Source organism: Atractosteus spatula, chromosome 4, assembly GCF_055471065.1.
Source record: "Atractosteus spatula isolate fAtrSpa1 chromosome 4, fAtrSpa1.hap1, whole genome shotgun sequence".
NCBI lineage: Eukaryota > Metazoa > Chordata > Actinopteri > Semionotiformes > Lepisosteidae > Atractosteus > Atractosteus spatula.
Window position 1 is genome coordinate 29,712,715 of NC_142709.1, and position 24,617 is coordinate 29,737,331.

The following is a 24,617-nucleotide window of genomic DNA, read 5'->3' on the forward strand; positions in this document are numbered from 1 at the left end:
ACAGTAGTTGTGCGTCATTCCCAACAGCCGAAACCTTATGTGGTTTAATATATTTGATATAAAATCGCTTTTGCTTTTGGAATTCTTATTCCGGCAACCTGAAGCGAAACATGTTGAAAAACACACTTAGTGCATCGACGTTGTGGAGAACTGCCTGTTGATTTGAAAAGCAGGATACATTCAGCGAACTCCCCGGAGTCTCACTGCTGTTTCCAAGGCAACAGGCAGACCCTTGCCCTTCCCGGGGCTCCTGACATTCTTTTGGAATGTACCAATACCTGCCTGATAGAGGGACGAGTTCATGGCTGTTATTAAAACTGCTCGTTTATGCAATTAAACTAGTTAGAGAATATAACCATAGATGATTAATTGTTTTAAAACCCGAAATTTAATAGTTTGTGGTGCACTTCAGTGTTTGTGGAAAGCGCGATATCGGCATTACTTTCCTGTTCAACCCCTTTCAACGAGCCTGTCTTTCTCTTGTTCTGAGAGCTGTCAGAAGGGCTTGTTGCACGTAAAGCTTTAGCTTAAAGTATCATAAAGGGAAAATAAAGCAGATATTTGTGTTTTCCTCTGAAACTTTATGACCTCTCTTGCCCCACCCGATGAGAATGCTCTTTTTTTCCTTTAAAAAAAAGCCTTAATCCAGTTCATATTCGCGGCCGTATGTTTGCTTGCAGTCTTGTTTCGAGCAGTTTGCGTGGCCCCGACCATCAGTTTTGCGGTTTGTGCGACTGAGCAGCTAGTCTTGGTGATGTTAAGGTAAGTGAGTCTGCGGTTCTCCTACGACTGACTGCTGTCCTAAAGATCTAGTACTTAGTGCTGGAAACAGACTGGAAAGCAATCAGGTGGCTAGCTGCGCCAGCAGACACTTTCTTAATTTATTTGGCGTTAACAGTCTGGCGATTTCTAGTGCAGCGGCGTGCCTGATGACTGCTTTCATGCTAGTACGAGCCGACACCGTCCCAGTTGGTTGCAGCACTGAAATCCGAGTACCCCTTGCGAGGACCCGAAGCTCCGCTCTGCCACTGAGATTTATTAAAAAACACACACGCACAAGCATGCAGGTGCCACGGGCACTCCGATCGGCCGCGTTTTAATGTGTCGCAGGCAGACAGAACCGCTCGGTTTTGGGGCTGTCTGCCAAGTCTCCGCAGGCCTGCTGCTGCAATGCCCGTTTCTGAATAATTCGGTCTTTTCTGTGCCGCCGGCAGCGCAGGAGAGAAAAGGCGATTGGGAAAGAGCCGGGCGTGTGCGTACCTGGGTAGGCCGGACACAGTGCCAAGTCTAGCCCTTCCCTGCGCTCGCCCTCGTGAATCTAGTTTTAATTTTTTTAAAGGGTGAACTAAGTGCCCTGAAGTGTGCGTGCGCGCTTGCGAGAGGGGCATGTTTTTCTACCTAGCCTCCTGCTTTCGAAAATCCTCTTTTGACAAGCCTGAAATAATAATACAAAAAACACGTCGGGGAACTTTGACTGTTAACTGTCATCGAAGGGCGTACATTTTTAATAAAGCTGTGTGTCCCAGATTCTCCGACACAGTTATTTCTGAGAAAAAAAACTTACGAGTTATTCTTGGGGCTTTTGCCTGTCGAAAGAAGAAACGTTTCGTGCACTAACAAGCCTGCACAATGCATTGGCAATATTATTACTAATACGTGTAACGACAGTTTAGGTGTTGTGTAAAGAAATGCATTTTTCTCTGATACAGAAGATTAAAGTTAAGGTCTTAAAAATGTTGTCCCCGTATTGACAATAACTTGTATTATTGCGATGACAATAACACAGTAACAGACAAAACATTTCAGTTACTGTTGCGTACAGTTACTGTTGCGTACAGTACTTTGTCTATTTTAATAGTGGACTATAATCCACTTTAGTAACTGCCAAAAAGCCTTATTTCTGAATATCCGCTTTAACAACGTGTCTTTTTGTGTTTTTGTTGTACAGTATATACAGTATTTTGACTGGTTGAAAGAAGTCTGCTGCCTACTGTATAAAGTCTGCTTTCCTACTTTATGAAGTAAACACTACAAATGCAGTACATGTTACGTTTTAATTTCTTAGGGGTGACACGGGAATTTTATATAGTATAGTATGTTGCCAGACTTTGGCGTAATTGGTGTCATCCTAGTTTAATCTAAATCGGTGGAATTAAGAAAATTGTGATGTTTTTCAACAAGTCTGATAGTGTGCATGGCTGACTTCGATGTAAATTAATTTGGATTAGACGCGTTTCGCCACGGAACAATTTTAACAAACAGAACCATTTCGCGTTGCTTATCCCAGTTGTCTTGATTTACAAGTGTTTTTTTTATATATATAGCAGTAGAAATAACTTAAACAGGCCGGTGAGGTTTAATAAGCTTTCAAAAAACTTATCGAAGTTGAAATCTTGTGTGCGGTGCAATAGGAGAAAACTAACAATTACCTGTAATATGGAAAAGAAAGCAAAAAAAACGAATTAGGGGGTGGAATAATATATACTGTACAAGAGAGAAAATAAATCTATCTGCCGGGATAGAGTTTTATTTGGATTCAGAAATGTTGACAAAAGGTATTTGTTGTTATGTGAAGGATGAAACAGGTGATTTCAGCCTTAGTTTCTTGGTTAAATAAGGCCCCAGGGAATTATGACTGTATGTTACCTCATCTCCCTCAAGGAAATTACCTGTTTGAATTAACCATAAAAGGCCTAGTGACATACAGTACTAATGGCAGTTTCTCCACCTTTTTACATGGGGTTTGAGTGCTGGCCTGAGTGGTAGTTGAGTCTTTGTTACCCATGTGCATACTATACTAAAATCCCATATGAGGACAGAAACAATACCATGCAGAATAAAAGCTGAGTGGCTTCTGAAGGGGGTTAAGTTCTTTAGCAAAATAATCTTGCAAAGGATGTGATTATGTGGAATGAAACAAAGGTCATCCTCAATATGTTGCTTATGAAAACGCCTTGAATAATATTTGCACTGCTGGAGTGCTGAGTGGCATGATGTATGCTTAAAATACTATGTTAATAGTTTCTTTATAGTGACTATTCACATTAGTTTATGTAGTGTTGATGGCTACTAACATATGAGAGAAGGGCAGCTACTAAGATGATTTAGTAAATCTCAATAATCTTAGGTGCATGTGTGACCTAAATACAATTCTAATTCCATTATCTGATTTTCAGGTGATAGTTCTAAAGTTGAAAATGTACCTGTGATGTACATTGTTCTGGATAAATACATGGGCGATAGTTGCTTATTTAAATACAAAGGAATGACATCATTCTACGTTTTTAATGATCTGGGATTCTTTAATTGGGTGTGCATTTTATGAATTATTTAATAAAGTATTCTGGTCTGTATTTCCCAGGGTTCTTAAGAGCACAGAGGATTGCAGTTTTGGTTTAGTAGCTCCACGAAAATAATTTCCTAAGCAGTTTGTCTTTAAAAACTAAATGTAGTCTCTGCCAGTTTTTGGTAACCAAAAAGCAGTAATAAAAGATTTGAACTTCTTTGTAACCAGTACTCTCAATATGTAAAAGTAGTTGTGTCATCCTTTCTTCTACTACATTCCCCTGTATTATCAGTGTGCAAAGTGGGATCTAAGGTAACCTGTATTATGTTGACTTCACATTCCAAGTAACATTTATGCTATAAAGTAATATGCTAGTCTTTCAGAAAAAAAAGATGCAGATGATATCTGTAATGGTGCTTTACATTTTTTTTACCTTTTAATCATCTTCGATCTGACATTAATGATTTTGTAGCTGCACCTTGAATCATTGCTTATGACAGTGAAATGCACAAATGGGTCTTTCTATAGACACCTTTTGAAGGAATTCCATTGCAGAGCAGAGAGATGCAGGGGGCTCCCAGAAGAGCTCTCCTTGTGCTGTCCACATGCAGAGTGAGGGCGGACATGATGTTGCAGCACGTGTTCCCTCTGCTCTGCAGGACGTGTTCCAAGCGGTATTTGCAGACTTTACGATCTTTGAAAATTGGCCTTCTGAAAAAATGCCGAAAACTGTATGAGTAAAATAGGATATGTAATTAAACAAGGAATATAAAACATATTTGAAACAGTTAATTATGTTTTTTTCTGGCATACTCACAAGAGGTTTCATTATTTATTGTAAAATGTGACTTTGAGTGATAATGGAGTGTACCAGCAGTTACTGTATATATAAAAGCACTTTTTTTTCCAGAATCTGCTTGTCAAACAGTAATGTGCATGGAGAGGTCTTGACAGTAGCCCTTCATATTGTGAAAACTTAATTTTCAGGTTGGTAAATGGTGCATATCTGTTGTATCTTTAGAATTCAAGAGTCCTTGAATAAACTGTATCAGTGTTTCATAAGTCATTGAAGTAGCTGAAAATTCAATGTGTGCATAATATCAGAAATAATAATCTCTATTTTCACTGGTCTTTGATGCTTTTTAATTTTAATTTTCGCTTCTGTGCAGTCAGAATTCTACAGTTTGAATTGCCACATACATGCCATTTGAAGGAAGCAGAAAAAAACAAATCCAGTGGATCTCTTAGGATCTGTTACAGTTATGAACCTAAGGAGTACTCAGGCAAGGATTTTGCAAATATTGAAAGGCAGTGCGTGAACTATATTATATCACATTTTTTGTAGTATGTCCAGATGTTTAAGGCCTCTTCAGCCTCTGGTATTGGCTTTGAAAAGCTTTCATAACATGCCGTTCACAGTTTAAGTTAGATTTAATTAAATCACAGACTCATTCAATAAAGGTTTTCCAGGAACAGCCACTGAGTAGAAACAGCTTCAAATGAATTTTGGATACAAATGATACTGTATACTGTCCTTCAGCTGCAAGGTAGCAAAGCTTGTCTTCTGAACAGTGGTAGGGGCATAGCTAGATTTGCATATAAACACTCTGGAAATGAAATTCACACTCAACACATATCACAGCAGCTGTGCTGTCTTCTGTGGTAGCCTTGGAAACCTTTTAATTGAGGCATGAAGTGCTAAGCAGCAGTAGGGTTAAATCAGACAAGGTAGTGTCTGTGCTGGAAAACTAACATACAGAGTCTCATTCTTTCAGATGGTACAAGGACGTTTGATTGAGTTGAAATTCTGCCTTATCACAAGTAGGCTGTTGGTTTATGCTGTATCGCATATAATGCCCTATATACAGTACAGCACTTTCTTTTGTAGATGTCTCTGCATTTCTCTCTGTATTTTTTATTTAATTTATGTGAGCAACTTCAGTAGAATATAAAGGATTTTGTTAACGTACAAAATTGAATTAAGCAACAAAACTGTTGTTGTTGTTTTTTAATCAGACTTAATATTTATATTCTGAAGTCTGCAATTAAGACAAAGAAAATGAATGAACCATAACCTATTTTCCATTAAAAAATAATTACATTTGGTATTTGTCAAGAAGTGGAAATACATGTAAAGGTTTTGTTTATTTCTCCAAAGCTAAAATAATTATTCTGGAAGTGATAATTGTTTGTGTATAATGGTAGGGTGATGTCCAAAAGAGCTTCAGTCATTGTGCTTTTGTAAACTCTTTGACACAGCCAGCGATGTTGGAGGTGTGTTAAGGTAAAAGAGAATTACAGTACACGCTCCCTTCGTCACAGCTTCTCTTTGGCTATTGTCTCAAGGCTTCCAAGCTCAAATCTGGTCAAATATTAAAGTAACTTACGTTGGAGTCCCTCCTGTGAGTCTCCTGTTTTCTTTCTTCGTAGACAGTATTGGCAGATAATGTTTGAGGAATTTTCTAACAGTTCTCTCGCTTAGTAGTTTAAGGCAATTTTTTTTCTCAGTAGAATAGGAGCAGTGGTCCTAGAGCCACTAGAGCTATCATTAGATTTTTCCATTTTTCAAGGTTACCGTTCCACATTAATATTTTAGTGAAAGGCCGTGATTTGTCAGCACACAGCTCTCTGGATTCTGTCCCACTTAGGATGGGGTGATACTGCTATTTTTCTTACATTTTATATTTTACTGTGCTGCATACCGGGGACAATAAACACTAATTCAAAACACACATTGCTGTTTCAAGAAGTGTAGCCTTTCTGTTCTTAGAATAGACAAAGCAGTTTTGTCCTCCACAGCAAGAATATATCAATGATCTACAGTATGTTAGGCACACACTGGCAGTTTTTAAGAAATAAAATTATAAACTATAGAAATGATCAGATTATATCAGGCTATGACTAACAGTTAATTATTTGAATTTTACACTGAATAATAGTGATTCTCTGTTTTTATTCTATAGAAAACCATCCAGTTTGTTTTATTTTGAACTGTTATTATTTCACATGGTTTCTTTTGCTGATTAGCAATGTACAGTAGAAAAGGAAATAGATTTATGTTTTACAAAGGATTTGGATGCACTGTTTATGAATGGAAAAACACTACATTGTATAGCTTATTGACAATGGCATTTTTTCCAATTAGACAAATCTTTTTTAAATGGGAACAAGGAAATGGTCTTCAGCCATGTTTAGTAATGCTTTTAATGAACTATCAGAGTTCTACTTAATGCTGTAGTAATTTGGTTAATGACCTCATGTACTTAGCCTTTTATCAAGACTTAGCTTTGCAGAGGTACAGGTCTTAGCTGGTGATGCTGCTGTTGTTCTGTTAGGCATTCTCATATACAGTAGTAGATCGTATTTTGGGAGGCAAATCATGTTAGTAGTCTGTGCAAAAGTTTAAAGTTCCTCTGGTGTCAAAGACTGATATTACTTGATATTGCTTGTAATCTGATCTTGTCAGATCTCAGAAGCTAAGGAATGCTGGGCCTGGTCAGTACAGGGATGGGAGACATTTTAGGAAACCCAGGTTGCTGCAGTGTATGGAGTTGAGGGACTGGTAGGTGACACTCTTGTCCTCCGGGGCCAGAATTTCTAAACCAGTGACCAGTAAGGTGACCAGTGCCACAGTGCTGTAGGAAGTTCTGTCCCTGTAAAAGAAGATACAATGTTACACCAGTGTCCTTCATGCTTGGACATTGCTCCCCAAAACTCTCATGGCACTGTTAGTTAGAATAAGGGTTGTTAACTCTGACTTCCGAATTCTGTCTTGGGCATGCGCTATCTGGCCTCTATTAAATTTTCCCTTTAATTTAATTGGTGAAGCAGTGTCTCACTTCCCCGCCTGAGCTGCTCTGTAGATCGCTGCTGGCGTATAATGGCTGCCACATGTTATTCAGTTGGGTTGATGTAGTGTGGTCTCTTCTCTATTTTGGAATTATTTAAGACGAGAAATGCGACTCATGAGTATCTTTCACTTGCGGTGAAGGGAAATTGTTGGTTCGGTTTTCAGAAATTGGAAGAGTATCGAATAGAAGCTGCTGCAAAAGCAAAGATGGGGTAGGGGGAGGGTTGCAAAAACAAAATGCTCAACTGGGTTAAATGAAATTGGGATAGGTGGGTGAGATTAGGTTTTGCCCTCTTAACACTTTCATTTACTGTAACTCACCATGACTGAAAAGATGGGTTACAGTAGCCCACATAAATGAAATAGTGTAAATGACAAAACTGTGTGACAGAAAGGGGGCATATAAAAGAGTCCTAGGTTAGTCTTTGGAAAAACGTACAGTATATTGTATATGCAAAAATGAGCTACTCTGCTGATTGCGTTGTGGTTTAGCCCTTCTCCTGTAGGACCCCTGAGTGCACTGCATTCATTCTGTCTGAAATCTCAATCACCTTAATCGATTCACTAGATCATGTGGTTTACAGCAGGAAAACAGTTGGAAAAGGTCTGATGACACAGATCAGAAACCGAGCTGGGTCAGTTCTGAGCCTGTTGGAAGGCCTGAAGACTTGGATCGGTCTTCCAGGACCTACTTTTGAAAGCCCCAGTGCTCACCTGGACCTAAGATGTTCTCTGGAGGGGCCTGAGGAGGAGTCGGCAGTCTCACTGCACAGCTCGGAGAGTTGTTCTTTTAATCCTCCTACCATGTGGGCAGGAAGTAGAATTTCCAGTTTTGTCAGCCAAGGAACCGTTTTTTTTTCCCCCCACATAAGTTTGTTTGGACATTCTTTACATGACTTTGTTGTATTGTTATGTAAACAAGAGGTTTTCCCTTCTGAATTTCTGCTGGTAGGTTATTCTAGCTTGATTTAATTTCTTTTTATTCCTTAACGAAATGCAGGTGATACTGTATTTCAATTTAGTCCATTATGTGCTTTAAACATCTGATGTTTAACATTTCTACTGTATTACAGTAAAAGTTGCAATATAATATTATGCATTAAAATAAAAAATAAGACATACTTCCAAAATTACTATTGTCAAGCTTATAAATTATACAAGTATATTTGTTGTTCCCACCTTGTGCCCTGTTCTTCCAGGGTTAACAGGCTTTCTGATAGTGAATGGATATAAGCATGTGTATTCATGTGTATTCTGGCATGTGCATTCCTGTATAAGACACTGCTGACCAGATATGCTAAGCCTGAATCTGCTTGCGTCTAAAAATGTTTGTCACATGAGCAGCTGTTGGGAGTATTTATTAAAAGCTTGAAGGTTAAATTAAATGTTTGTGTGCTTCAACAGATATTTGACAGGTAGATATGGATTTGCTGGCACTTTGTTTGCTTTATTTAGACAGTTCAACAATTTGTTCTTAAAATGTTAACTGAAGTGCTCAAAATAACAAAGAAAGGTACTTCAGGAGGTCTGAAAATGTCAGTCGTTGAACCCACAGGTCAAATCAAGCACATTTTCTCTGACATTAAGCTTGCTTTTTCTTAAAATAGTGTTTCTTGCTGAAGCTAAGGTTTTTTTGCTGTTAATTTGAAATGATAACTGGCAGACTTATGTTCCACAGAGCCTGCTGAGGTTAGGCTTGAAGAATTAACTTACAGAGAAATACCTAGGCCAAGCTGACTCATCATTATCCTCCCCAGGACAATGTGAGGAAAGCAATTAAAAGGCTAATAAAATGTTAGGACGTCTAATAACATCAAAGTTACTAGAAAGTAAATTTAGAATCGTATAATGTATGAAGTCGATTAGTATATTACTAGGAAGTAAATATGGAATTGTATAAGGTACTGTATGAACTCAGTTAGAATATTGTGTGTAATTGTAGTTGCATGCTATGAAAATATCAATGTAGGGAAGAGCCAGTGGGTACCACAGGTACATTACTGGCTTAAAGGCTGATAGGGACTTGAAGATTTCAGTTCTTAATTTCCTGAAAAGTTTTATAAAGCATGAAGATGCCAATCTGTCTTTAGATCATAAAGGTGTGTAACATAAAATTATTCATTAAATGTTTTCACTTTTTATTTTGAAATAGGCTCTGTTTTGAAAGGGAAAAGTGAGGAAGTTCTGCACGGGAGCAAACTGCTTCAAACACCTTTCGACTTGATGAAAGAGACTACTAGGCTTGATTGAGGTCTTTCTGATCCTCAGAGGTAGTGGCATAGGACCCCATGGACTTCTTCAGGTTCAGCAATAAACAGAAACCAGAATAAACTAGAGGAAATGAATTGGATTTGCATTTAAGACAGAGTACAGGAGCGAGTATTGTACACAAAGGGCTATTTGAGTCTGGGTCAAGCTATCCAGTCATGTTGAGAAGCTGATACCTTAGGATCCTTAAGGAAATTAATGGATGAAATTCACACATTAATTGCTGACAACTGAACAAATTGGGTAGGCCTAATTGCTTCCTCTGTTTTGTGTTACGTATTTGAAGTTGTAGCGTTCTTCCACTGCATAAGGAACGTGTAACTCATTATTCCAGCATCCGTGATAAACTTTACACAAACAGAGTTAAAATTGCCAGTTATTTATATCAACATGAGCAATGTGCAGCTGAATGATCAACATGAATATGCAACTAGGTGTAAGATATTTGCACATTTCTTCATCATTAAAAATTAGACCCATAATGTGATGCAGCAAACAAGTGGAACTGTCAATGGTAAAACAAGCTGATTTTGCTTGAATGTTTCTTGGCCTGATGTTGTGCTAACTAGAGAATTCAAGCAGTATAAAATGTGTAGGCAAAGGCATCTGGCCAGCACTGCATATAAAACCAGAGTTGTAGGTGTTTTTGAGAATGCTGTTTTTATTTGTTGTGTTTAATAGCATAATTATTAATACAATTTGTTGGCTAAATGGTAATCATAAGTACATCCTATTGTAGACCCGTTCATTCAATTTAAAGAAGATAAAAAGTGAAAAGTTGGAGGTTTAGCCTTCCTAAAAATAAAAATCTTAACTTAGTGGTTGGAGGTAGGTACCCAAGAGGGGTAAGATGAAATAAAAGCATGGACAATTGTCCTCATCTGATTTAATACATGTAAAATGGTGGTGTTAAATGGTAATCCTTGGACATTGTGCCAAACTGTGTACTTTTGCAGAATTTCAACTGTAGCAGATTTCTTTTGAAACAAAATACAAAAATAACCAAAATCTGTCATTGTTATAGTTACTGTATATACAATTATAGCAAAATATTATTGTTGTTGTAATAACTGTCTTAGTACAAGGCAAGCAGTGGTACATCCAGCTGGGTACTGCAAATCAGGGGCTATATCCCAGTATTATTTAAAGAACATATCTTCAGTTCTGGATCTTTGATTTTAGACATAAACGATAGCTATGACTGTAACCTGAAGAAAGTAGAAGATTTGCTGAGTGTTCTCAAAAAGATACAGTAGACTTACAAAAATCATTTTTCCTTATATGCTATTATGCAGGATACCTACAACTTTCATGACCTTTCTTGTAATTTTTCTTAATTATTTGCTTAAATAATAGTCAAAATATTATTTAAGAGTAGGTGAACTTTCATACATTATGTTTCAGTTGTGAATCGTATTTTTCTGTCGAGTTTGTATTGATTTTGACTTTGGAACAGGAGCAGTATCCTTATTGTGCATTGCTTAGTCTTTTTTTGATATATTTGAAGTTTAATTCTGTTATTGAGTGAAATATACTGGTGGGAACGTTTTGCAGGTAAATACCTTTGAAAAATCATGAAATGTTACAGCAGCCTGACATTGCAAACAATAATTTTAGAAATGTCAGAAAGTTTGCAGGATTTTTTATTGGTTATTGCTGAGTTACTAAAATGTAATACATTATTTTTTAGGTCTTTTTATGTATTAGGTATTAAGAGGATTTTTTAAAGAACATTTCTGTTGGTAATGAATCTGCCTAACTCAGTGCACAGATTTATTGTGGAAAAAAGGCTTTTATTGGAAACCCATTTTCTGTTTTGAAGCAGGTTGCAGAGAACTAGTTTTTCAAAGTGGAGAGCAGTTCACTTTCGAAAAAGGGCTGTAAAGGCAACGGTGCTACAGTATATTGGTAAAAAAAAGGCATGTCAGAATATGCATACATTTCCTTTTACTGACTTATTTGGATGACAGTACAGCATACTTTTAGTACTTTTACGTCTGCAATATTTCCATATGTGATATTTGTGTGATTGTTTAGTAGGTTAGCAAACTACAGAGAAAACAGCAGCAGAGCAGTTCTATGAACTTACAAAAAACCCCTGAACTGACACCCATTGACGCTGATGTTATAGAAAAAATAGTTTTTGTCATAGGAAACAAGAGCAACTGGAATACTGTATGTTCTTGTGGGGGTTGTTAGTTTTCGGTGAAGAAATCCCCTGTCTCAAATCTTAACACCCTGGGGCAAAACTGTCACCACTGGCTCGGACAGGCAAATAAAGGGTTCCAACATGGTACAAATAGAAAAACTGAAAAGGTTAGAAAAGCAGTTGACATAACGGGAAGCTGTAAATTCTCAAGTTTAAGACCTAGACCACTCTGATTAGGTCTGATATAAACCGGCTGTGTGTCTTTCTGATGATTGTTTTACCAGGAGCACAGTTAGGTCAGATGATGAGTGTGAGTTTCATAGTATGATAAAATCTTTTTCTGTGTCCCTCATAAAAAAGGGAAGAAAAAATATCTGCTACAGTCTGAGCTGTGCATGAAAAATAGTGAAATGCCTTTAAGATTAGCAATCGCAGGGCTGTCATTGGAGGCTATGAAGCCAACTTGTCAGTCAGCATATTATGGCCAATTTAAGAGCCGCAGAGCTGAAACCTGTGCTGTGATTGGGCCAGGAGCTCTGGGAGGGCTTTGCTGGTGGAATGGGGTGGGTGGGAGGGGGGGAGGACTGGAAATGTTTCAGCCAGAGAGTTCAGCAGACACTCTTCTTTTTCCTGCACTGTCGTTGAAAGAAAATCCCTGTCTAGGCATGGGCCTTCAGCACACAGCACGGAGCAGGGAATGATAACAATTCACATGGTAATTATCTTTAGATAGTAATCGGGAGGAGTCCCCATCATTACACCAGATGCTTCTGCAGTTGGGATAAGAGTGGCTGAAAAGGGCTCCAGGACTCATTCGAATGAGGTGGGAGGATCGTTTGCCTTTTTTTATGACTTGTTAAAAAAGAGTTTGCTGCAGTGTGGTGCATACCATGTGGGGGAAAAAAAAGAAACTGCCAGTGGTACAAACCTGGAAACAGTGCTCACAGCAGGCAGCTGCAGCCCGCGTTTACTCCTCTGCACCTATTTGCACTGATGGTGCTCTCCTCCTGTCCACTGTTCAAGAAGCTCACGCGGGGACATTTTTTCTCTTTCTCTGCATGAAAGGTGTCCTCTGAGTGTTTGATATATGACTCAGTTCGCAGTGGTGTTCAGTTTTCTTATTATATATGTCTGCGTATAATCTGCTTGTTTATATGTGTTTTCTTGTCCTTATGCCTATAAGTACAGTATAGTCTTACATTGTCGGAAGCTTTTAGCCAGGCATACGATAGATTGCTGGTGTTCAATCTTAAGTTTTTTTTTACCTACTGTATATTTTGCTAAAAACAGATGTTGAATTTATGGTAAATATTCTACTTGGTAAAGCCCTCAGACAAATTTGTGTGGCCACATTCTTTAAAAATTCATTACAGATTGCCTTTGAAAGCACTCGGTTTCTCTGCTTTGTACAGTAATAGCCTGTAAAGGGGCAGGACATTGCGGACGTTGTTGCTGGGAAAGTAGTAGCAGGAAAAGGCCCGATTCATGTCAAACAGAGTTGGCAAACATGTCGAAAGGAAAAGGGTGGATGTGAAATGGAAGACTGTCTCTGCCCTTCCTGTTTAAAATCGGTGGAGAGAGGCCAGTTTATTAGCAAGGCCTTGTGAGCAGCACCAGCCTCCCTAAATTGATTTGGGAGCACTTTGACAGAGGCATGAAAAGGTAATTAGTCTTGTTTTGAGAACAGTCTGGGTGTTTTAGAAATGAGATTTCTATGCAGTGGCTTTTTGGTTTAAAAAACACAGCGGGGAGATTATTGTGTTAAAAGATTAGACAGTCGAAAAAGTGGCTGAATCATCGGCTAGCATTTTCAAATTTTTTGCGTGACTTTGCAGTTGTGATTTTTTTTCAACCAAGATGAGACGGTATGCATATCAATTAAAGCTGAATACATTATTTCTCCTGGGAGAACCCTTGGATGATAAGGTCACTGTTAGATGTTAACTTCTCACTAAAGGTTCTGTTGTAGAGCTCTTTTAGTTTCAAAATGGATTCGCCTGGTTTTACATACAGCTCTGTTGGACTCCATGTGTACAGTAGTGCAAAGAAAAGATTAGCAGAAGCTGTGAATGCTTTACCTAGTATTGTCTGTCAAAATGTTTACTTTGGCTCTTAACAACATATAGATGTATTCATTCATAACAATTTAATAGTGAATGTAACGGAAGGCTTAATTTATTAAGCCATTAAAATTATATACATTACATAATTTTTATTTGTTTCCTAACAGACATGCTAGCTTTGTTTCATACCAGGTAGAAATAGAAAGAGTAAGTGTTCTTATTGGGAAATGCGGCTTTAGTAACAGATAATTGAGGTCGCAGCAATAAGGGTCTTAGTTAAGGCTATTAGACTACCAACTTTGCTCTTCTGCTGACTCAATAAAATGCAGTCTGTGTTGCTTCTACTCTTTAACCTGCTTAGCAACCTATTTGGTATTGTCTGTCCGCTTTATAATTAAGTTTACTTCTATTAAAAAATAGGTAGTAATTTAGGTAGTAAATACTGCTAAGTTGTATAGTTCTAGGAATAATTACATAGTATTTGGTTTGCACTGTATTTTGCGTATTTTCTATTGGGTTTAAATGATGTGGACAGACATCATTAAGAAATTGCCATTTTTATTATATGTGATTTTCTAAAGACGGAATAGACATATAATAAAGACATTAAATTTCACCTATTGAAGCTCTTAAATATAAATGTTAATGGTGTTGCTTTAAAATATTTCGTACAATATTGCTGTCTTTATTTTTTTAATTTCATGAGTGCTTTGAAGTTTATCTTTATCTCTCAAATTCTCTACAAAGAGAGAAACATCCTGCCACCAGTCTGTAAATTCAGTATAAAAAGAGAACAATATTTTTTGTTGTTGAAATGCATTATTGACCAACTCTATATAGAACACTTTGAGGTCTGTTATACATGATTACATATAGTGCTTTTAAGGTCTACAAACCATTTAAATGGATGTGCATTTTTCAATAAATATCACTAATGTGACATTCATAGCTTTATTCCGGAACAAAACATGATAAGTAAACCATATAAAATAGAAAAACAATAAACAGCACTTCTTGGCAGGCACAACAACACTACTGTATATCCTGTCTTGATACATTTGTTTGCAAACAAAAAATGTCTTTTTCACTGCTCTCTTTCCTTGAGTTTACTGAAACTGATCGTATAGATTTGCTCCTGTAGTCCAAGCAACACAAGGACAAGCACTGTAGTAAGAACTTTTGTTTAAAAGAAAGCTTGTTCATCTGCAGGGCTTTTTTTAAATACAAAAGCTCTATTGTATTACAATGTAAGGCAGCTTTAGTATAACCCCAGACGGGATCTATAATAAGATCATCACCCCTCTTAAATAGCTTGAGCCAATGAAACGGTAGAGCCACTGTAACATACAGAAAAAGATATATTGGCATACAGGCTTAGGAAACTCTCAAGAGAAAGTGGCACAGTTTTGATTTAATAACCTGGTGTGTACAGGTTACAGTATAATAGTGTTTTGGGAGCTACGACTTCTCTTTCTCCATTGGGAATTGATGAACATTGATGTTTAAAAAAAGTACAGCTTCCATGCTTTTATCGTAACCTTTATCTAGAAAGTCAATATAGGCTTAAGTTAGTATTTTTAATTTTCTTTCTCCATCCTGCTGTTTTGCTTGCTGATGTGTACAGTAGGTGTGCCTGTCAAGGTGGGCGCCAGTCAGTGATGCCGAATTGTGCAGACTGAGCAGGACGTCTTGGCTTCAGTGACTTTCTGACAGGAGAATTTGCAGGGACATGCACAGACTTTGAGAGCTAAACATTTGCTTGTTAATTGCTTTAAATATCATTTTGAGGAAAGGAGACCCAGTAGGAACTGTTTTCGCAAATCTAAGCAAATCTTTTCTTTGTTGTGAAAATAATTTGGGTAAATCCACATTAATAGAATTAACATTAAGTTTATTGTTACTTGCTTACAGTATTAAAACCCTGTTACCAAAGTCATAAGCTACATGTTTTAAAAAGCAAATTTTAATCTATCTTCCAGTTTATTTTTCATTTCAGTCTTGTCTGACCTTAAAGTTGTCTTCTGATATAGTATAAGGCTCTGTTTGTAAACCATGTCCAATTAAAATTTTGTGATATACTTTTAACTTGAACAAGCATTTCAGAGAAACTTTTAATGACTGGATTTTAAAATTGGTGTTTTGTATTCATGTTTTGTACTAAGTAGTTATTGCCATAGGTACTTGATACCGTATCATTAATCACATTTAAATGATTATTATTATAATGATTTTATCTTAAAAATATTAAAACATACTTGAATGAAATAAAGACATACTAGAATGAGCAGTTGGTAATTCTTAACAGTAACTTAGAGCTTTATTTGCTAAACAATGCATGATGAACTGCACATATCTACTCAGAATAGACCAGCTTGGCTGATTTTATTTGGGAAAAGTGTAGTCATTATTTGTAGTGGATTCTTCTAGATATTTAGTATGAATAATAAAGTTTCCTATATATTTTTTGCGTTATAATTTTCTTTAAATTAATATAATTAATATAAGTGGTATTTTCCACTTCTTATTTTTTTAATTCTATTATATCATTATCTGTTTTATATATTCTATATACATATATAAGTAATATTTATAAATGAAGGGAAAATATATACTGTTTGGTTTTATTGGCTTCTAAAATCTCTAATAGCAACTCTGGCAGCAAAAACAATTTTTCAGACCACTGGGGGAAAAAGATTTCAGCAATCACTAGGTTGAACATCTTTAAAAATGTTAGAAATGTTAGAAATACTGCTGTTTTCAGTAGCAAAAAACAGTAAATCACGTCTGAAATATGCTGCAGGGTCTGTCCAGTTTTAAAAAACCGATGTTACAGACTAATAATTTGAATAGAGGGAGGTAATATGAATAATGATGTTCCATTGTTCTTTATTTAAGTTAGTGTTTTGTGAATGAAACATCAAATAAAAGCACAAAAAAGTTTCAGTAACAAGTGTTCAGCTGAATGTTGTAAAAAACTGTAGCTGCTTCAAAATCTTTATATGGTGAGACATGTCATACAGTTTCTTTTTGCAGTGTTTCTACATTAGAGAAATGAAATTGGGAAATCCATTAAACCATCAAGGCTTACTTTAGTGACTACTATTCCTATGCCCAGAGCTGTATCTTAAAGACTGTAAAACTATTTGGTTTTATTTTTGGTTCGATATGCCATGCGTTAGTTTACCCGGGGCCAAACATAAAGTATCATTCAGATACTGTATATACTGTAAATAAATTCAATTACATTGAATGCAACCCATATATTTTCTCAAAAACACAAACTTTTTTCTCCTTAAACATTTTTCACTACTGCTCCACAGTCGAAAAGAACCCAGGCATGTTATATTCAGAATTACCCAGAAGGAATCTACACATTTCAAAGCCACATGTTGAAACTTGTAGCTAAGCTGCTCATATTTTCTTTCTCTTTATTCTGACCCATAATAAGAAGCTAAAGCTGCTTTGGATGAACACTATTTGAATTTTAAGGTGAGGTCATTGTCATTTTCTCTGTCACAAAGATTTAATTAATGAAGAGGCTAGAAGTCAATAATTGTTATCACAGTTTTTTTTTTCTCTGCCATACTATAAGACTCTTTAATGAATCTGAATAATACTGGATTAATATCATATACCCTTGTCTCATTATTTTCTCTCACGCTCACCCTTTGAATCAATCATTCATTTTTCTCTTTTTTTCTCTGAGATCTAAAAATATAGCCAGTTTAATTGCAAAAGGTCACATTAGAGATGGTTCGTACCTGGATTTCTGTCAGCAGTTGATTCTCCTTTGAGTCAAACAAGAAATTAAGTCATGCCTCAGAGACTATATGATCATAGTTGGGAAATTAGGGAAGTTATTTTATTTCTTAATTGCAAAAGGGTCCATAATTAATTTCATTCCCGGTATTCCCCTATTGTGCATGGAATGGAGTTTTATTGTCACATTTGATTGTCTGAAAGGAGACTAGAAACCATCACAAATGTTTTCTCTTAAACAACGTTACACATATTCCTGTTTTTTTTTTACAACATGCTTTTTGCTCCTTTAGTCCTGCTGTGCTATCAGGCTATACTTAGTTTAGAAGTTTCAGTTTGACAAAAGTAACAGTCTAGTTGGCTGGGGCAATAGCACAAGGTTCAAATTACTGACTATGGGTGCTGACATTTGGAAATACTGTTTTGCTTTCCTTACATACCAGATTTAGAAAAGACTGCTTCAGCCAAGTACTAGGGCCTGTAGGACTGTTTCACAAATGGATCTGAATATGAGACTTTGAAATCTGTGAAAATTTAGAAAACTAATCGTTTTTATCTTTTGTTCTTCTGATATCTCACTGAAGGACCTCACATGTTAGTGAGATTGTCTGTCTTTGCATCCTGGTTTCATGTGCACAGTTCACTCGTAAACTGTATGCTACCCCATTGCTAGGATTTTGCTTACACAGAATCTACCATTTCATTGCACTGCATGTGGGTAATTAAAAGAATAAGAGTTACCTTAACAGGAAACCGACAGGAGAGGGATCTCATCACAGTATGCTTTTTGTTCACTTCAGGTCCACTAGTTATTCTTCTGTATGATATTAAAAGCACAAAAAGGCAGCAAGCAAATAGAAATGTTTGCTTTAAAGATCTTATATAAAATAAAGATTATTGTTAAAATTGGAGGCCTGAGTGAAGCATCAGGCTTGATTCTCACGCCAGAGGAGGCATAAATCAAAGTGCAATTGATAGAGACATAAGGAAATATTTAAGTGGCAGGGCATTCCAGTGGAGGCTCTACTGAGTGGTAGATGACCACAACTGGAGACATGTGTCCTGAGCCCCAGGCGTTGGCACAAATGAAATTAGAAAATGATTTGTTTAGTTTTTGTTTTAGAAAACCTAAAAACACACATCCAGTCATCTTTCACTTGATATTGTGCCCAGTGACTTTCTGCTCAGGAAAAAAGTCCTGTAACATGAAGAAACAGAATAGGGGAATGCCTTAAAAATGGAGGAAAAGTTTTGGCTAAAGGAGTTCTGTACTTCTTCATTTATTTTATGATAATAGGCAGCATGTTGTCTCCCTTGGTCCTCCTAAATCCCCCCATGGCCCCAGTCAAGCATGGTGTGCCTCAGGGTTCAGTCTTGGGCCCTTTACTTTTTATTATTTATATGCTGCCTCTCTGCCAGATTATATGCAAACATGGTCTTCAGTTTCACTGTTATGCAGATGATACTCAGATTTCTGTTAAACATTTCCCCCCTCTATTGTCCCCCCTCCATCACTTATCTCTTGTTTGTGTGACATCAAATTGGTTAACATCAATTTCCCTGAAGCTCAGTAGTGACAAAAACAGATATTCTACTGGTGGCAGCAAATCTCAGTTGGATAAACTTAATGATTTCACAGAATGGCTTCCCCATTCATGCGTCAGCTATACTCAGGAATCAGGGAGTCACACTTGATCCTCTCCTCTCTTTTGAGCCTTGTGAAAAATTTGATTAAGACCTATTGCCCACATTAGGCAATTTGTATTGATGCTAAGTACCTGATCCATGCATTTATAACATCAAGGCTTGATTTCTCCAACTCTTTACTGTATGGGCTCCCTAACTCTTTTCTCAGTAAGCTGCAATATGTTTAAAACTCTGAAGCTATACTACTAGCTCACACCAGACCCTGGCAGCATATCACTCCTACACTGAAGTCTCTACAGTTTTCTATAAAGTCACATATTCAATAAGTCAAGGCTCTAAACAATCTGGCTCATCATACATCTCTGAACTCCTCCATGTTTACACTCCCTCCCATGGGCTCCGTTCAGTTTAGGCTTGTCCTCTACTTACTGTACCCAGGACTAAATCACAGACGTTTTTTTAACCGTACCTTCTCTGTTCCTGCTCCAGTGTTGTGGAATGACATTCCTCAGGCTTTACGAGAGACAACTTCTGTAACTCTCTCCAAATCTAAACTTAAGGCTTACCCTTTTACCAATGTTTACTCCTGATTGCCTACTACAGTCAGTTTGTAAAAACCTGTATTCTTTTGCTTTTTTTCCATTTACTCTTTATTGTACTTTTCTAGTCTTTTTGTTTATTCAAGATGTACACCATCCTTGGGTTTAGAATGTCGCTTTATACATAAAAGTAATAATAATATTATTAATAATAATTATTACAATCGCAGAATAGCCGATGCAGTGTTCACTTTGAAGTTATTTAAGGAGGGACATTATCCCAGCTGTGAGTTATCACTGTTAAAGCATTTTTTTATGTTCTCAGTTTCATTGTAGGTTTGGATATTAAGGGGAAAACGCTATGTACGTATAAACTCCTTCAAATTCACAGTTAAGCACCTCAACATTTGATCTGAACAATGATTGACAGGTGGCATTCTGTCTTTTTTGTTGTTGTGTTTTCTTGCATCTGGTGAATTGTTGCTCATTCACAATACGATCTTAATTATCATCACATTAATAAGACATCATAATAAGATTAAAATATCACAGATGAATCATTATTTATGGATAATACGGGTGAATCAGATACCAAAGTATTCACATTAAAAAGAACTACTATGTTTCTGGCATAGCCAGAACATTAATTATTACTGTAAAAATAGGAAATGCATAAAGGCTAAAGTTTACGTTTACTTTTGGAAACAGCAAATTATGCCAAATATGCGTTGTTGGTTTAAATGAAGGATTATCCTTATGAGTACAAGCCCACTCATAAGTGGTTCGTAATACAGAATCAATATTTCTAGGCCTTGTTTAATATTTTAAATAGTAGCCTGCACTATGTCAAACAGCATTCTTTTCTATGGTCCAATGTCTGTGTTCTCTGTATGTGTCATCCACTTCCCATTACTGCTCAGAGCTGAAGAAGTCATTTCCATGCATGGAAAAGCATAGACAAGCCATTGTAAGTGCTGAACCCTATTTGCATTCCAGTGCTACCCAAGGACTTGGACAGACAATATGTATGTTGTTAATGTTTGAACAGAGAATGATACATGACAGAAATGCTATGCTAATTCACCAAATGATTATGGAAATTTATCTTGAAAATAATCATTTCATTGTTTAATAACAAGGTTCGTTTCTGTTTCTAAAGCTGTACTCCCTTCCTCTAATTGTTTCGGAGAAGAAGTGTTTGAATTGAAGCCTGACAACACAGCTGATGGAGGAACTGTGCTCTTGTTTAATAATGTCATTATTGTCAGAGGTATAACTATACACATCAGAAACTATTTGAAAACATTGAAATTAAATTAAGTTTGTGAACTTACAAACAGTAAATCCATAATCTGTTGTAGCTAAATTAGGAATTTGTAAATTGGTGAAAACTTAATGGTTTAATTAATGGCTTCTATATTGTTTTACAATCCTTATACTTAAAGACTTAATAAGAGTATAAGAGTATAATAAGAGGCAGATGTTAAAGGTCATTCTAGACTGATTTTCAAATGAAAATAAACTTTTTATTTTATCTGGCTTGAAAAAAATTTATTTGAAATCATTGCAGTTTCAGTTTGGCCAAATAGTCCAACATGATAAATTTCCTTGGGGAATACTAATGAACTTTTTAATATAAATTTAAGAAGGTCACGTTTAATGGCACACAATATCTAGAAGTTCAAGAGAAATACCTGCAACTCACAACTGGCAACCCACTGAAGCTAAGCAGGTGTGAGCCTGGCCTCCTGGGAAAGTGAAGGTTGCTGCTGGAAGAGGTGTTAGTGGGAACAGTAGAGAGAGCTCACCATGCAGTCTGTGTGGGTCCTAATGCCCCTGAATACTGATGGGGAGACTGTATTGTTATTAAAAAGGCATTTTCTTCGGATAAGATGTAAAAGTCCTGACTCTCCGTGGTCATTAAAAATCGTGGATGTTTCTCGAACAGAGTAGGGGTGTTACCCTGCTGTCCTGGCCAAATTTCCCCTTGGCTTTATGACTTAATCACTCTCTGTTCTCCTCCCTCCTGATAGCTGATGTATGGTGAGCCTACTGGGGCACTTTGGCTGTCGTTGCATCATCTAGGTGGTGCTACAAATTGGTGGTAATGGAGGGGAGTCTCCATTACCTGTAAAAAGCTTTGAGTGGAGTGTCCAGAAAAGCACTATATAAGTATAAGGAATTATTATTATTATTACTTCCACATGGAGACAGAAATCTACAGTAGTTCACCTGTAGATTTTTTTTTCTGTTTCATGGAGGTGAGGTAGGTGGAAATATCAGTGTACTCATTTTTATAGTATCTTTCGAGAGAAACTAAATAGCAGTTACTTGAATGACACAGAATAGGGCATAATAAAGTTTCTTAATATAGATTTTCTTTTGCTGTTGCTATGCATCACATTTCATTTGGAGAAATAAATGCCCTTAGCAACACAAATGACATTGAAGAGTGAAACAGTTAAAGCTACAGTTAATGAAACCAGATTACCATGGTAAATAAGATTATATTCTGTTATTTACTGTTTAATTTGGGACATTGTTAAAAACACTACATTAGTACAGTTCTGTTAAAAAATAATTTAATTATTTGAAAATAATGTTCAGGCGGCACGGTGGTACAGTGGTCCTGGGGCTGTGTGTTTTTTTCCAGGCCTGGGTGCTATCTGTGTGGAGTTTGTATGTGTTCCCATTGAAGGTGTACCCTGCTCTGGCCACCCCGGTGCCCCTGTTCTGGTTTAAGATATGGCTAGAAAGTGGATGAATGGGTGATGGATGGATGAAAATAATCTAAATGGCAAAAGCAGAAACAATTATACCCACTTAACTAGACCTACAACAGGCATTATTGTCCAGTTGCGGCTATACTGTATGTAGGGTGTCCCTGCTTAAAGAGTTTGCTTTTTTAAAATTTGAAGTCAGAAATTACTTGAGGTCTCTGTGGTGACTGTATCACTGTCTTTTCTACAGAAACACTTCGGATGAACTGCAAAATAAAAACTTAATAGCAGCCACGTTTTAAAGACCTGCCTTGTGTTTGCCGACCTCACCCTCGCCCGCTATTCCTTTCCCCCTCATCTTTCTGCTCACGGTGGAGATACCGGCAGAAGTTCCTATAAAAGCTTTACAGGAGAGAAAGCTTTTTGTCCATCAAATTGTCGGATTTGATTGACAAAACCAGTGGCTATACCTTTTGTACCTGCTTATAATGAACAGTTAATGCAGTGTTCTTTGTTTCTTGAGACAGAATAGGGCAAAGGGACATGTTCTGTGTTAGAAGAAAGAAGGAAGTTTTTCTTGTTAATTCAGACTCAGGTCCTTCTGTGTCGTGAATGTATATTTAATTTCCATTGGTCACGTCAGGTTTATTATGTTTACTGGGACCAGTAAGCATAATAATCATGTCTGGCACATGCTTCTGTCTCGGTCTTTTTTAGGCTGTTGGATCGCTGCCTAGAAAACTGCTGCAATAAGTGTTTGGATATTCTTCCCATCATGCATAACTTTGCTTGGGAGGCTGACCCTTGTTTTATTCTGCAACGGCTTACTGCATTATGCTGTCTTATTGTACAGGGCAAGCACTGTACTGTGCTTTCTATGTTGTATACTGAAATGTTGCAGTCTTAACACAATGTAACATAGGAACAATAAAGAATGACTTTTAACCTCTTGCTGGGTAGATAAAAAAAATCCCAATAAGCATGATTCTCAGAGAAACAGATGGCAAAACATGAGGATTTAATGCAAAGAAAAAAAGGTTTTTGGTCTGTCCCGCATACCAGAGATGATATTTTCCAAGGCCGTTTTTATTTAAATTTAAACTGTTTAAACATGATTCAAGAGGAATTCACATCTAGAAATACTGTCATATTGTATTATGCTTTAAATTTTGCTGTTTTGCTTTGTTCTACTGTAGCCTTGCTTGGATCATGAGAAAATACTTCATAATTGATTCAATTAATACATTTGGTATTTATTAGAATAGAACAAAGCAATTCTGTTAAAATATTTGTACTTAATTGTCTTACATTAGATTCAGCATTATTATTGTGACAGCTTTCCAAAATCGTTGGAATACAGTTGGCTTTATGAATTTACTGTGCTGATAGCAAACAATCTATACTCCGTCATTTAAAAAATACTCTTTAAAATTTAATGTTTACTTTTTTCTCTTCTGCTCTTAACAGATCTCTGACAGAAAGTGCCTTTTCAAACAACATCCCTACTTGAAGCTGCTTGGACTGTCTGTGTGTCTCTTTAATGCCTGCTCTCCCTCATTAAGACGGTCCCCCACGCACGAGCTGTGACAGAAGATACCTCAACTGCAACAATTTGCCCTGCATTTCATTTCAGCCTGGCTCCAGCATTTCAAAAGAAGTGGAAAGATTTACTGCGAGGGGGAAGAGGCTGCCAAAGCACAAAGAGCTGACTTCGTTTCAAAATTTAATCAATACCAGCAAGCAGTCTGCACACAATTAATATTCTATCAAGGAGTGCCATTGCATTGAAATAACTTTATTTAGAGCGTTTGTGTCAGCGGAACAATCAAGAAACTCGGACAGGCTTGTCAACTCAGCGTGCCACTGAGCATGTACCTTTTTGCTGCCAGAAGCTTACAATTGGGACAAACTGATTGATGAGTGACTGCTTGCTGATAAATCGTCTGTTCCCCATGCTGCTGCTGTGTGGGTGTATCAGTCTACCGTCTGTGTTTGGGGACCTTAGGAAAAACCTTGGCCAAAAGTTATATTGAACTTTCTTTTGCTCTTAGCATCGACAGTGTTTTGTAAGTAGACTTTTCATCTAATTTATTGCTTTTTTTTAAAGCAAAACACAGTTTTCATCTGTCAGTCCTCTGTTTCAGTTTTAAGAGTTTGGTATGGCTTTAAACATTACTTCAATACGAGATACAAAATGGCTGACACTGGAAGTGTGCCGACAGTTTCAGAGGGGAACTTGCTCACGTCCTGATGAGGAATGCAAATTTGCACACCCACCCAAGAGCTGCCAGGTGGAAAATGGAAGAGTTATTGCCTGTTTTGACTCACTAAAGGTA

General features: G+C 36.9%; 1 protein-coding gene across 18 annotated transcripts in view; it reads left to right on the forward strand.

Annotated features, from left to right (window-relative positions):
• The first annotated feature begins 465 nt into the window (after positions 1–465).
• mbnl2 (muscleblind-like splicing regulator 2) overlaps positions 466–24,617 on the forward strand; it is an 84,976-nt gene continuing 60,824 nt past the window's right edge. For 10 of the 18 annotated variants that reach the window (XR_016090912.1, XM_088912550.1, XM_088912556.1 and 7 more), the window contains exons 1-2: positions 12,166–12,376; positions 23,749–24,614. Coding sequence is in view for 17 of the 18 variants with exons in the window: in XM_088912550.1 (XP_088768676.1) it covers positions 24,441–24,614 (174 nt within the window). In the remaining variant the exon portion in view is untranslated. Of the gene's footprint in view, positions 763–12,152; positions 12,377–13,027; positions 13,216–23,748; positions 24,615–24,617 lie in introns of those variants that run through there. The other 8 variants (XM_088912554.1, XM_088912552.1, XM_088912563.1 and 5 more) reach the window with 5 other exon arrangements.